This window comes from Tachysurus fulvidraco, chromosome 17, assembly GCF_022655615.1.
Source record: "Tachysurus fulvidraco isolate hzauxx_2018 chromosome 17, HZAU_PFXX_2.0, whole genome shotgun sequence".
In the NCBI taxonomy this organism is placed as follows: Eukaryota; Metazoa; Chordata; class Actinopteri; order Siluriformes; family Bagridae; genus Tachysurus; species Tachysurus fulvidraco.
Window position 1 is genome coordinate 17,693,041 of NC_062534.1, and position 13,967 is coordinate 17,707,007.

Below are 13,967 nucleotides of genomic sequence, written 5' to 3' on the forward strand. Positions count from 1 at the left end.
TGTTCTAAGATCTTTTGATTTTGTTTCCCTCAACAATTCCCATTTGGTTTATCCTTCAGATTTTGTATACTAAAATATCCTTTCAACCCCTTAAATGATTTGAGCCTCCTCTTTATGCAATGTTTTCATCAGTATATTTGTGAAACTGTTTCCTTAACCTGATATACAAACTTACCTCAGGATAAGGAGCCAGTAAACATTCAAGGCTGGATAAATTATCATCATTATAACTCACCAAAGTCATTTTTGTCAAATTGGTGAAAGCAGATATTAAATTATATAATATTCAGAAACACTAAAGCATCAATGGGATTTCTTGTGTTTTCCCATGTTTTTCCTAAAATTAATAAATGTTTTAGACACCTAAAGATCTGTTCCCAGCTCCACACACTGTTGATCTATGGAGACTAAGACACTAGCACCAGCTGAACTTAATACAGAGAAAGGGAACAAATGTGTATTTAGACAGGAATGATATAAACCTTCTTCACTGCAGATGGGTAACAATATATTTGCAATATTCTGAAATTACATTTGTATTAAGACTACCCCAACCTGTGAACAAACTGAGAAACCCAACAATGGTTTGACGCAAAACCACGTGATACAAGTATATTTTTCTGCCCATAATTTACAAAGATACACCTAGATGTTGAAAACATTTTGACAGGTGTGGTGTCCCAAACTTGATATAAACTGAATTTTAGACTATTTTAGACTATTCTAACAATGTATTAACCATGCACAGACATGATAATACAACTAAAACAGTATCTTACAAAATATTTTTCCCCACACAAAATGTTAGTTGCTAATTATGTGTAGTGATATTGAATAAAGTAGGAAATGGCACCATTGAGTGAACAAATGTTCATCAGGATAAGTTACAGTAATCCTTTGCTGGAGTAAGGGCGGCTGTAGCAAACAAAGCTATTTACAAAGCTATTCGTCAGAGGGATAATATTCATTCTGCAATCATATACAACCAGTACTTCGAAGGAAAATGTGTATTTGTAAGACCAGAAAACCTTTCACACATTTTTCACATTAACACTTAAGAAGTTACCCATCATCTACTCTGCATTAGCAATACACACATTTATTAAATATATATTAAATATTATATATTAATTAATATATTAAAATAAACAAGGAAAAATTAATCAGAAACAGGAAACAGTGTGAGGAATGTTTTAATGTTAACAGAAGTTGAACATAACCCATCCAAAAAAAAATAATAATAAAAATAATTAAAAAATCACAACAAGCAAAAAAAAAAAAAAAGGGCTCTGTTCTACTAATAGGGCAACTTTTCTGATACATGGATAAGAAAAATAGTAAATGAGTAAATTAAAGAATGAACCTAAACATGATTCTAAAATCAGTCCAAAAGGAGAGACTTATCAAACTAATGCTCATGCACACCCATATACTGTACAGGACAAATGACACTCCTCCATATTTAGTTTTTCTCACGATTACTCTGTGCTTTATTCTTCTTCTTTTCCAAGTGTTTCTAGAAAGTAAAAAAAAAACAAGTTACATTTGAATATATACAGCCTGCAATATTTGTCTTTAATACAGACTTATGACACATTAAAACACATTTATCATATATGAAATTACCTTGAGTTTCTCGTAGTGTGCCTGGCTACCGCAGTGAACTTTTTTGGCAGTGTCTTCATTGGAGTAAAAAAGGAAGCACAGTCTACAGTAGTAGCCCATTCTTACAAACTCCACACCTAAAAAAATGTGCAATGTTGTCAGTCATTAATCAGCACAACTTTTATTTAATGTATAAAAAGAGGAAAAAGCTGTATTTCAGACACATGTTCATCTTATGTGTTTCCACATTCTAAATCTAAGGAGTAAAAACATAACCATTTTCTTTTGTGTTCTGTTTGGTCTAATGTAATTGTACCCTGCACACATTTAGAATAACCTTTTGCACTGAAAAATGATGAAAATAATCTAGGTGTTCTGAACATTAAAATAGAGACACCAGTGCCTATGTACAAGCATATTCATAAGAATTCATTCCAATGAACTTGTCTATGCTTGACATTATAACAGGGACTGTGTTTCAAGTTCAAGGGGTGAATACTTAATCAATCCGTAATTAATCCATAATCAGAATCATTTAGATTTCGCATTAGAAACGATGACTTACCCACAGGGACATTTGGCTCATAAGGACCAAGAGTGTCTGTTGTGGTTTCAGGCTTTTTGACCGACTCGGTTGGAGGTGTGGAGGTTTCAGTCGGCTCTTGGCTCTTCTCACAGACATCAACAGATGAAGACTCAGTAGGCGGAACATCGATGTCACTCTCATCCTTCTGCTCAATGCAGAGAGATAAAGGTAAAAGCAAAACTTATTGGAGCACGAACAATTTCCAAACTATGAAAACAATAATTTAAAAAGAGACTCAACACTGACCACCGTTTGGAGCTCCTCATTCTGAGATTCTGTTGTATCTGTGTTGTGCTCTTCTGTGTGCTCGTTGTTGACTTCATCTATGTTCTCACAAGACTCTTTGACCTCCTCCTCCTCCTTCTCCTCCTCTTTCTCCTCCTCCTGTGGTACATTCAGATCTTTGTCCTCGCTAGGCATCTCCTCTTTAGCTTTTTTTGATGGGGGTTCCTCTTCCATCACAGTGGTGGTTTTTGCTGTAGAGCTGCTCTGGATTTCCTCTCTCTCTTCAGAGTGCTCCCTCTTTGCTGGCCGTTTGTCTTCTGAAGTTGGGGGTCTGTGTCTACCATGTGAAAGTGTCAATCAGCAAAAAGTAGCTATGTAAGTACAATATTTATGTGCAATAGATTAAAAATGAGATGTGGTGAAGCTGGTGGCTAAAATGTGTTAGTTTTTGTGAAACGTTACTGATTCGGTAAAACAACAAAGAAAGCACTAACCCATGTTTGAGTTGTTTGTACTTTCTGCTGATGTAGACGAGCAAGCGTTTGCCTTCGAATTTGAGCGGGTTTAGCCGAGCAGACTCGACAAATCTCTCTGCATCCTCACCCCTCTCCATTTCAATGAAACACTACAAGAGAACACATGAAGCCAAAACATTATGCCAGAGTTCCAGTTAAAGAAACAACATGGTAATAAAACTATAGCGATTGGGCAGTTACCTCACAGCGTGACCGATTTAGATAATAACGTCTGACTTTTCCAAACGGCTCTGCGATTTTCAGAAATGAAGCGTCTGATGATTTAAACGGGGGGATGTGACCGATGTAGACGACTTTGCCACTCTGTAGTGTTTGGGGAAAAACATGTTTGACATTTTGGCTCTAATTAGACATTTCTCTCAATTAGATTAGCATTGTTTCATTGCACAGTAGTAAAATGTAGCTCACCTGGATGGTAGCGTAGGTCATCGAATGGTAGATTTTAACTGTTTTACCACACACGGATGGTATGACATTTCCGTTGTAAAAACGGACCATTGATCTGGCTTCTTGTTCACTGCTAAATTCCAGAAATGCCTTAACAACAAAATATGATACAAATTGTATAAGAAAACCTGTAAATATTCTGGGAAATAATGCTTGACATACAAGTCATTCAAGCAGGTAAGCAATATAGACATTTATTCTGATTTTATTCTATACGCATGTACACAGGTTATTATATTACACAAAGTGGGACAACATAAATGGCTGAGCACCAACCATCTTTGACCCATATACAGGGAATTGGACATAAAATGGTTTAGGATTTGGAAGTGTATATTAAACACACACACACACACACACATATATATATATGCACACACAATGTCTTAAATGTATACATGTGCATCACCTGGGCAGGAACATAACGAATTGAAGACATTAGTAAACAGAATGAACAACAAAAAAGTTACAAAAAAAATAAAAAGAAAAGAAAATTCACCTCAGGCCTGGAATGTAGAACCAAGTGCCGTACCACTTTCCCGAAAGGCTTCGCCAGAGCCAGAATCTCATCCAGATAACCATAGCCACGTTTAAATCCAACCACATTGACAACTCTCAAGCCCTGTAAATGACATTATAGAAGTTTCGTCAAGAAATTCACACACACAAGTATAAAAGCCAGTCCACTTTAACCTCCACAAAACCCTAATAACATTTACAACGATCATTACGTAAAATTCGGAAATAAATGGATGTCTAGAATTCTGTCCAGAAAGTTACATTTCTATACAATTCCCCTTAACCTAAATGCAGTCGGCTCTCCAGAGATGTTTTAAAAGGATGTTACAAGGTAAATTTTACCTTAACAAGGCAAGTTTAAGCATTTTGGTCTAAAACTAACAAGACATTAATTAGTCTTAACTTGACTTCTGAATATAGTTTAAGGCAGTGTGAAATACAGTATCCAGCTATAAAGATGTAAAAAGTCAGTCACACAGCAATAATTAGGAAGCTGGAATAATTCTGAGCACACAGACTGCCTTAACTCTGATATTTTTTGATAATTTTATTAAAAGATATAACATATCTTTGACTACAAGCATGTTAACATAACTTTGCATTACTAAAAAAAGCACAAACAGATATGAAGACCAGACATTTCATGGAGACCAGATAAATTTCATACAAGAGATAAAACAACCCTAAACCTTAATATTTGTTGACCAAACCATTTTTAACAGTCAAATGCAACACTTATTATTGTGCTTCTCTTGACAAATCTTTAAGTGAAGCAAATAAGCTAACATATGAAGTTAAAATATAAATACTTACTCCACCGTCTCTGGATCTACCTAAAAGCAGATAAAAAAAAGTGTGTTACAATTTGGAAGTAGCTCTTATCAATATTCCAATGTTTTATACATTTCTATTATTTATACAGACTACTAATAAAATAATGATTGAAAATGTGACATTAAAAATCACACATTGCCTGTTGGAAACCTAAACATTTCTGCAACTGATATCTGCTGTGCAAACAAAACATCTAAAAGCAGAACCTGCAGAAGGTCTATCTCTAGATCTCGAGTCATGAAGTTCAGACTCGTCCTCCTCCGCCAGCTCATCAAGTGTGACAAATTCATCGAAGTCTTCAGGGAAATCAGATTCTTCAGGTACCTCCTATTACCACAGAAACAGGGACAACATTATGTCAGTTAATTCTGTATCATTTAAGGACAAACAGAAAGACTGTACAATGTGTCGTGTGAACTGAGCTGCGTAGATGTGTGTTTATGGCCTGGTTTACACTTCTACTTTAATGCTAAATGATTCAGAGAACGGGATAGATAAAGGGTAGACGTTTCATGCAGAGAGGCATTCATTTGCATATGAAAACACTAATTAGCATTGACTAGTCATGAGGTGGATGCTGATATTCTGCTGTTAAGGATCCTGAAAACATTCTTGTGAAGTTGAATTTAGACTTAACCACTCTGCACAGAACAATGATAATTTGGGCTTTTTTAAAAGAAACAATTTAACTCATTTTCACTCACCTGCTCCAGAGAATCGTCTGCAGCGCCCTCGTCTTGCTCTATATCATCCTGTCCGTCTGTTTCTTTAGGTTCTGCATTGTCCTCCTGCTCCTGATCTTCCGCATGCTCAACTGGTTGCTCTGTTTGATGCTTCTGTTCAAATGCTTCCTCTTCTGGAGTCCCTGTGTCCTCACCATCATGTGCATTTTCCTCCTCCTCTTCTACTTCTGGTTCCATAGCGGAATCCTCAAACTCCATGGCAGCTTCCTGATCTGCCTGTGCGGCCACAGAGTCCTCAGTCACCAGATCTTCATCGAGGGCCTTTTCCTCTTCATCATGAGCTTCCACAACACCTTGGACTTCATCACCAGAGCCTGCATCAGACGGGACCTCCACTTCCCCCTCCTTAGACTTTGATTCTTGTGCCTTCTCGGATGAGCTCTCTTTTGGTCGGGAACTTGAGCTTCTCTGAGGTTTGGATGAGCTTTTGGAACTTGTTCTACTGCTGCTGCTGTTCTTCTGACCAGATTCTTCCAGCTCCTCTTTTAACTGTTCTCCTTTTCCAGGTACAACCCTAAAACACATTCCATAAATTAGGATTTTTTCCCCCTTTTCTCAGTTAATTAGTTATAGATGCAGCTACATTAAACAGATATTTTACTTACGTTAAAGTCTTGTACTTGGTGCAGATGTTCATATGGATGGTCCTGCGACTAATGGTCAGTGGATGGATGGTGTAATACTTCACTAACATCTCTGCATCCTCAGCGTTGCCCATTTGCACAAATGCCTGTGACAAGAAAAGCAAACAGTTTTGTGTCCATTGACAAAAGTCTGACAACAAGAATCATCACACTGAAGCGTAAACAACCGACCAAACGAAGACAGGACTTATGGTAGATTTTACCTGATCATTCAAAAAAAGATGGTTCACAACGGTGCCAAATCTGCGGGCTACTGTAAGCAGCTCTGCTTTCTTCTCAGTCTCTCTTGGCAAATTGGAAAAGAACACCACTGGGCCGCTATCTCTGTTTCTGTTCTCTCTATCTGGTCTTTCGTTTTTCTAGAGTGAAACGTAGTTTTGCATTTACAGTCAATATTTGAAAAGAATGCATCATGTAGTCTTCACATTTGGGGTAGAGGGACTGTATAAGAACAGTTACTTTATTATAATTTTAGACATGTTATGTCTTTATAAACTATTAAACAAAAAGCTGTACATAGCTGTAGCTACTAAAATACAATGTGTGCGCTCACTCAAATGAAAAAGAAATGCATTTTCCCCCTTTAACTAGTTTAAATTGTGGACTTACCTCAATCACCAGCAGATCCTTAGACAAGTAAATCTTCACTTCTCTCCCATGCAAAGTTGCAGGCTTATTCTGGTAGTGGTTAGTCATTGCAAGTGCTTCCTCATGTGTTGCCAGCTCCAGAAAGGCCTACCAGAGAAAAAGCAGAAACAAAGTTGGAGCAAACATATAAGCAAAATACTTGCACAAGAACTTGCAAAATATTCACCAAGAAAAAAATATTCATGGCACAGAATTATTCCTGAATACCTATTAAAAGATCTTGAAAATCCATGAAACATTAGATTCAACTAAACAGACACACACACACACACACACAATCTTCTATAGTATCAGAGAGGTATTTGAATCAAATAACGTAGATAAACCCATTCATTCAAAGTTACTCAAAGTGAATTACCTTATTCTTGAGTACGAGGTGTTCACGGATGGCACCAAAACGACTGGCTAACGCAAACAGGGCAGATAACTTGGGCTTCTCATCATATTTTACCACCACTACCCTGCTTCTGATCTGAAATACAAAAACAACAACAACAAAATAAATAAAAGATGAAAATAAGTTATTTTAAAACAAGTAGCATAAAATAGTAATTACGTTCAATTCATTCAAATAATTTGTAATCATTTTCAATGGCGTTTGATGGTTTTATCTCAACAGTGATTTGTAAAGCATTATTACCTTTGATGTCGAAGAATATGAGGATTTGTTCGACAAACTCATGCTAGAAGAAGATCCTTTAAAAAAAAAAATACAAAAAAAAAACCCCCAACAACCCAGAAATCATTAGTTAATGCTTAGAGTTTAACTAATACTTACAAACCACAAAACATGAGTCAGGAGCCATACACATCTTGTCTACACCTACAATTAATTTCTGGATGAATAATGCCATAATGCTCTCTGACAAATCATTGTAATCCTTTCCACCCAAAAAAAATTTGAAATACTGTTAAAGTTGGTACAGCTCATGTATTAAGATTTATTTTCTTTCAATTTTATGAAAAATGTATTATTGTATAGTCTTATATGTTCATAAGATGACAACTTGAAGTATATATAATTTAAAAAAAGCAATAAACAACAAAACCAAAGCTTTATACAGTCTAATTACCCCAGTTTGAACCCATGCTTGTCCGTTGCCTCATAGAAGATGGAGCGACACCCAGTAGTCCGTCTGATCGGTTCTTTGAGCTCATAGAGAGAGTGTCTGACCTGAGAGAGACAATGTAAATACTCTGAATGTTGGAAGAATTTGATCTGTACTGAAAATATGTATGCTACCTCACAGACTGGTGACATATTAAAGGAAAAACTCAATGAGCTGTTTTAGTAAGATGTTGGTCCATATAGTATAGCTTCAGTACATCCAGGCACAAATTAGACACCTCTGAATGTGTAGTGTAAAGATGACTATCGCTCTCCAAAAAGACATGTGTAGAGTGTGTAGAACACGTGAACAATCTCTCATAGATAATCAGCGAGTTCTTATGCCCTGTGAACGGGGAATGGGCCAGTCTGAAAAAGCTCATTCCCTTCAAGATTTTTTTTTTAAAGATTTGATGTGACATTTAACTTAAAGATTTAAACCATAGCAGCATGTTTTCCTTTAATTTGTCACTAATCTAACACACACACACACACACACACACACACACACACACACTCAAAGTAGGAATTACATACATTCGGCCAGAGGGCATCTGAGGATCCCAATCTGGATACCTACAAACAGGGGGAAAAACAGAGTTGTGTTCTAGGGTGAAAGTTAATTAAACATTTATGAAAGGTGACAATACACTGCTCAAAAAATAAAAGAAACATTAAAATTGTCTGCTGGATCTCAATGAAAGAAATATTCAAGCTGAAAATCTTTACTTATATACATTGTGTAATTTGTTGACAAAATGACGGGGGCAATGGAAACAACAATCAATCATCGGCCTACAGAGGACTGGATTTAAAATGACACATGTATATACAGTGTGCATATTTGTGGGAAATGTGTGAGACTTTCTTAAAAACAAAAAACACGGAGGCACTTTGGCTCCCAAATAAACAAACTTCAAATCTCTTGAATGTGGCATAAGCAGAATTTAATTGTACCCAGTCAAGTGAGGGTTGTGTAGTAATTGACACAAACCATCAAGCTACTGGTAGAATACTTACTTGACACGACTTGAAAGGAAGCTTAATATAAATGGTATAGATAGCAGACTACTAAACAAATTGAAGGAAAATGAAAATATAAGGACATTGTAGTGGACGTACAATTGTAGAAGGACCCTCCGGTTTTCTGCGTGCCGCATCCCAGTTGTGTGCTGAGTCCATTCCTGCAAATATACCAAAAATATATGTCTTTTTTTTTTGCTTTTAAATTAAATTCTAATGCTGTCCAGCTGATTACATTTAACTGTCTGTACCTCAACAATAAGAGATACTTAAAATGTGCCCTGATACATGTTGACCTCCCAAACAAGACAAGCGATTTAAATTAAAGTAGCTATGAAGAACTTTTAACCCAATGATCATTTATTTTAAAATTCTAATATTTACATTGACTTTATTCACTGTAGCCAAAATCTGGAGTGAATACGGACTACTGTAGATGCTAAATGGGGACCACCCACTAAACACACTGGACAAACACCAATGCACTGATGGGCACAACGGTTTTGGACACAGGTGTTCTCCACCATATGGCTGATATGTTCAGGAGGGGGGAAAAGTTGATATGTGAAAGAAACTGTGTTAAACTACTCACCATGGAAGAATGCACATCAAAGTCACAAAGGGAGCACACATGGGGAAACATGTGTGGCATAACCCCCAAGAAATCCTGAATTTTGCCCTGAGATGGGTATCCCATCCTTCGCTGCATAAAGAGATCATCAGATGCTGAAGATGAGGTCGTGCCTAAGCCACGATAGCGGTCACTGGAAAGCTCAGAATACTGGCGATCCCGACTGCTGCCACTGCTCCCGTAATCAAGCATATCGTAGCTGCGAGAGGATAAATCTTGAGTAGAACTGTAGCCAAAATCAGACTGAGAAGTGCGGCTCTGACTTGTAGAAGCTGTGGAACGGTCCAGGCGTCCTCCTTGCATATCTCCCCACTTGTCTCGACCTCCTCTGTATGAGCGGTCTGGGGAGAGTGATTGAGATAGCAGGTCACTGGACAGATGACGACTGGCTTCAGCCTTTCGGTTCTTTAGCTGCATGATAAGATGTGGTAGAGTTTCTACACTGATGTTCTCCTCAGGCACTTGGGCCAGCGCATCCAAGTCATTGGGAGAGAGACCAAGGCTAGCAAAAAGCTTCATGGTATTGCCAAGATGGTTGCCGACACGACGGGTGGCCAGTTGGGAATCCTGGCTCTCTACGCCACCCAATCCCATCAACCCTCCATGCTGCTGGGATGAGGAACCATAGGGATCTTGCCGAGACTCGTTCATGCTAAAGTTCAGAGTCTCAGCAGCGGCTAAGAGCCCCCGGCCTACGGCAAAGCCTTTTTGAGCACTGTCTTGCGTCAGCTTCTGAGACATGGCTTCAAAATGACAGGGAGAGGCGACACAACCTCAGACAGGCAACAAAAGTAAAGAACGATGTAGGTGATTGGTTTGTCCCAAAGTAGGACTATCCGTGGATAAAATTCCAAATGTCAAAAGATAAGCCAACGGTGAGAATGGACAGATCCTCTTCTAGGACAGAATGAAACAGGTCTGCAGAAAGACAACGGAGCAATGATTTCTATTCTTTTCTATTCGTTAGCAGTGCCACAGCTTAACAAGTCAGTGAAATTTAGACAGTGAAAAGAAGTAACAACTGACAATACAATACATTGCAACATGCCGCAAAATATCAAGATTTACAGAAAAGTTTAAATGGATTTTATGACAGAGTTGAACAAAAGATCATTGTAAAGAACTGTTAAGATACAGTATTACATACATCCTTAAAATGACCACGAATGAAAGAAAGCACTGCATAATCACAGCCAGGACAGGAAAACCATGAAGGCATGAACCAGCTTTTTTGTTTTGTTTTTAAATATTAGAATCGCAGTAGAAACAACTGTCTTCAATTGGGTAGAAATGCGTCAGAAGATGACAGAACAATGTAACTTGTTTTACATGCTTTGACTCCAGGAGGGGTGTCCTTTTAGTTGAACAAGAGGGTCTGTGATATTTTAAATCATCCCTAAATAGATGATTTAGACGCGGCATGAGAAAGAAGCAAATGAAATTACTTTACTAGATCAAAATCCAATTAGATGTCTTCGCCCAGAGGAAGCAAGTGACCTTGTAAATTCCTTAAAATTAATAGCAAAAGAACAGTGTTCACATTGGGGGAATGATTTAGAATTATTTAGAATCTTAGTACAAACTGAACTGGAAAAATGGCAAGAACAAAAATCGCAGAATTCAGCTTCTTTGTCTAGCTGCAGAAAAACTACGGAAGACATGGCTTTGGGCAAACTGGCTGAGCAACTGGATCTCATCCACTGGGAAATGAAGTTGATAATGTTCATTAATTGAAGTGACAGTTTCCACAACGTTTGAATGTGTGACAAACTGCATGTTAATGACTATGTGCACATTTCACCCCACCGGCAGAATACTGACAAGAGGTGTTGGGTGAAGTTCAGATGAGATCAAATGCTTCCAAAGAATTAAAAGTAACTGCAACAGATTATCAGACAAACTGAAATGTGAAACAGCAATAAACAAACAACCTATTGTACATGCACGAAATATGTGCTAGTACTCTATTCATCTTTCTCCTTCACCTTAGGCAGAACCGTTTAAGCCTAACTGTTTCTGAGGTGAACCAGCAGTTCTGTTCCTCATTTCTTTATGTAAGCAATGTTTTTCTGGCTTCTTTTCACTGCCAAAAAGGACTACTAACATGTAAACTAACAAACAACATGATACTGATAGTGGTTTAATGGTGGAGTTTGACATGGTTAAGCTATCTAGGGTTAGAACGATAGTGCGCCAATGTAAACAAATTACAAATTATTTGTCAAATGGGGTAGTCTTCTCAACAATGAGTTTTGTGCCAGTTTACAGACCGACATCAAATCAACATGTTCTCAAAGTGGGGTCCAACGTCACCCAGAAATCCAAGAAGAATAGAAGAACAGCCAGTAAGTCCAAGACTTTTCTTTTTTGTTACAGTGGTGAAAATCACTACTTAATTTATTGGAACAACCAAGCACCATACTTAAACCAGACCAGTGTTGAATTTGGGGAATATCCAAGAATGTCAAGGTCACTAATAAATAATGTTAATGAAAAAAAAAATTCATACTGATGATTTACAATTAAAGGGGTGGCTTGTTAAATCTAAAACATTGACTATACAGGTCACCTTCGGAGGAGGAAAATGTACGTCAGTCGGTCAGTTAGCTGGCTTGCCTGTTGCTAACAAAAAACAAACATGGAATTTGAACATGCCGAAGTCAAAAACACCATTCCAGGTCAAATTGCAGCATAACTACTACTTAAAACATGAAGAACCTTCTGAATAGACAGGTGAATGAAGTACAGGCAAGTCGGCACACCACCTTGTCCTGAATGAGAAGAAAATCACAGAATATCTGACCAACATATCCAACAGGTTTTTTTTTTTGTCAGAAAACAAAAAAACAAACAAAAAAAAAACAGTAAAAGTGGAACGTCGAGTGAGTTTTGCAGTCGAAATTTAGCTTGATGTTAAACTGTTGTGCTCTTGAAACCTGGCAGTAAGGTTACATCCAGCAGTTTTTCTACACTTGTAAAATGTAATTTTTTTGAGTCTGCCCACTTTATGCAAAACTTGGATAGCAGTTTAACTTGAATTAGTAAGATATAACGTGTCTGTAAATGACTGACAGGAAAGCAATCTAAACACAGAGGTTTCCAGGTACACTTGCTTTAAGACAATGGTTTAATTTATTTAATGTTATTTAATTTTTTTTTTTTTACAATATCCGCGTAAATTTCGACATCACTTACACTAGCAAAAGACAAACGATAACAATAACTATAACAATAGATTTTTATGCTTCACAGATTGCCACTTAAAGCTGCATTAAATTCTCTTTCTGCTGCTATAAATCCATGCAAATCATGTCTGAAAGCCAAAAGCACTGAGTTTTGCTATTAAGAATGAACCAAATCTGGTCTGATATCGAAGTAAAAAAAAAAAAAAAAAAAGACAGAGGAGGTTAATGTTGTTTTGTGAGATGGTTTCAGTTGTAAAGCTGTAGCATGTGAAGAGAAACTCGTGTGTGTTTGTAGTGTGAAACTCCACACTTAAGCCAGGGAGAGATGACAATGTATAAAGCTGCTACGTGTTTGTATAAATCCCCACATATCAATAGTAGCAGCAGGACATGAACACGTTAGAGAAAGGCCTAAGCTAAGTAAATCTCACAGTTTAGCTACAAAATGATAACACTAACTAGCAAACTAATTACATCTAATTAATAAATGCCGCTAATTTATCTACACAATTATTAAGTGAAAAATGATCCATTATGAAGCGCGGTTTGTTATGCGTTACATAATGTAGCACTGCGACAATACCAGTGTTTTTAACCGGCTAAACAAACCTAGCATGCTAATGCTAATGCGAGAATTAGCACGCTAATGCGAGAAAAATGGCAAGTTTCCTGCAAAAGCAAAAACATAGCTACACTTTTATTTATTTATCAATTGTACTGCTAAACATTTAACCGTATGCTAAAATACGTACTTACTGTTTTAATATCCCGAATCGCTGCAAAACAGAAACGCTTTAGTTCGGGCTTGCAAACATCACCTGACTGACTGATTGACACACATCCGGTCACACAGCTTTCCTTTGCGAAACGATCAGAGACGCATACCGCCCCCTAGCGTACCGGATCCGTATTCAATTATTTTATTACTATAGTCATGTCTAGTTTTTTCATTTATACAATATTATGAGGCGACTAAATTGAATCCATTACATTATACGATTTTTATAGTAACTTCTAAGATGTAAGATGTAAGATGGCAGAGCATTGTTTATCAAAACTGCCAGACACAGGAACAGTTTCTTTTCCCAGAACAATCACCCTGATTAACAACTCACCATAATTATATTCCCTGCTTCATAGCCATAAGTACTGCATTATCAGAACCGTCAGTCATCACATCATCTGTATATATTACACACACTACTGCCGCTGCATATTGCACAAAAAAAGCAT

General features: G+C 37.3%; 1 protein-coding gene across 2 annotated transcripts; it reads right to left on the reverse strand.

Annotated features, from left to right (window-relative positions):
* Window positions 1–1,177: 1,177 nt before the first annotated feature.
* matr3l1.2 (matrin 3-like 1.2) lies at window positions 1,178–13,628 on the reverse strand. Of its 2 annotated transcripts, none has more exons than XM_027135436.2 (21): window positions 13,491–13,628; window positions 9,511–10,467; window positions 9,018–9,079; window positions 8,433–8,471; window positions 7,861–7,961; window positions 7,428–7,483; window positions 7,146–7,259; window positions 6,749–6,874; window positions 6,343–6,498; window positions 6,101–6,225; window positions 5,457–6,009; window positions 4,959–5,079; window positions 4,732–4,751; window positions 3,899–4,021; window positions 3,361–3,489; window positions 3,133–3,255; window positions 2,911–3,041; window positions 2,438–2,753; window positions 2,171–2,336; window positions 1,627–1,742; window positions 1,178–1,516 (listed from the first exon to the last, which is right to left on the reverse strand). In XM_027135436.2, exons 2-21 carry the CDS (start codon window positions 10,288–10,290, stop codon window positions 1,463–1,465), a joined length of 3,411 nt encoding a protein of 1,136 aa, XP_026991237.2. In that variant the 5' UTR covers window positions 10,291–10,467; window positions 13,491–13,628; the 3' UTR covers window positions 1,178–1,462. The 2 variants fall into 2 exon arrangements, with proteins under 2 accessions (XP_026991237.2, XP_026991238.2); XM_027135437.2 differs by having other exon boundaries at window positions 13,487–13,568.
* Window positions 13,629–13,967: the final 339 nt, after the last annotated feature.

Coding starts and splice junctions, on each gene's coding strand:
- matr3l1.2 (XM_027135436.2), bottom strand. CDS start 10,290: ATGTCTCAGAAGCTGACGCAAGACAGTGCTCAAAAAGGCTTTGCCGTA. Junction 2,754..2,910: donor TACAAACAACTCAAACATGG/GTTAGTGCTTTC, acceptor TTCACATGGTAG/ACACAGACCCCCAACTTCAG. Junction 1,743..2,170: donor TGAGCCAAATGTCCCTGTGG/GTAAGTCATCGT, acceptor ACATTTTTTTAG/GTGTGGAGTTTGTAAGAATG.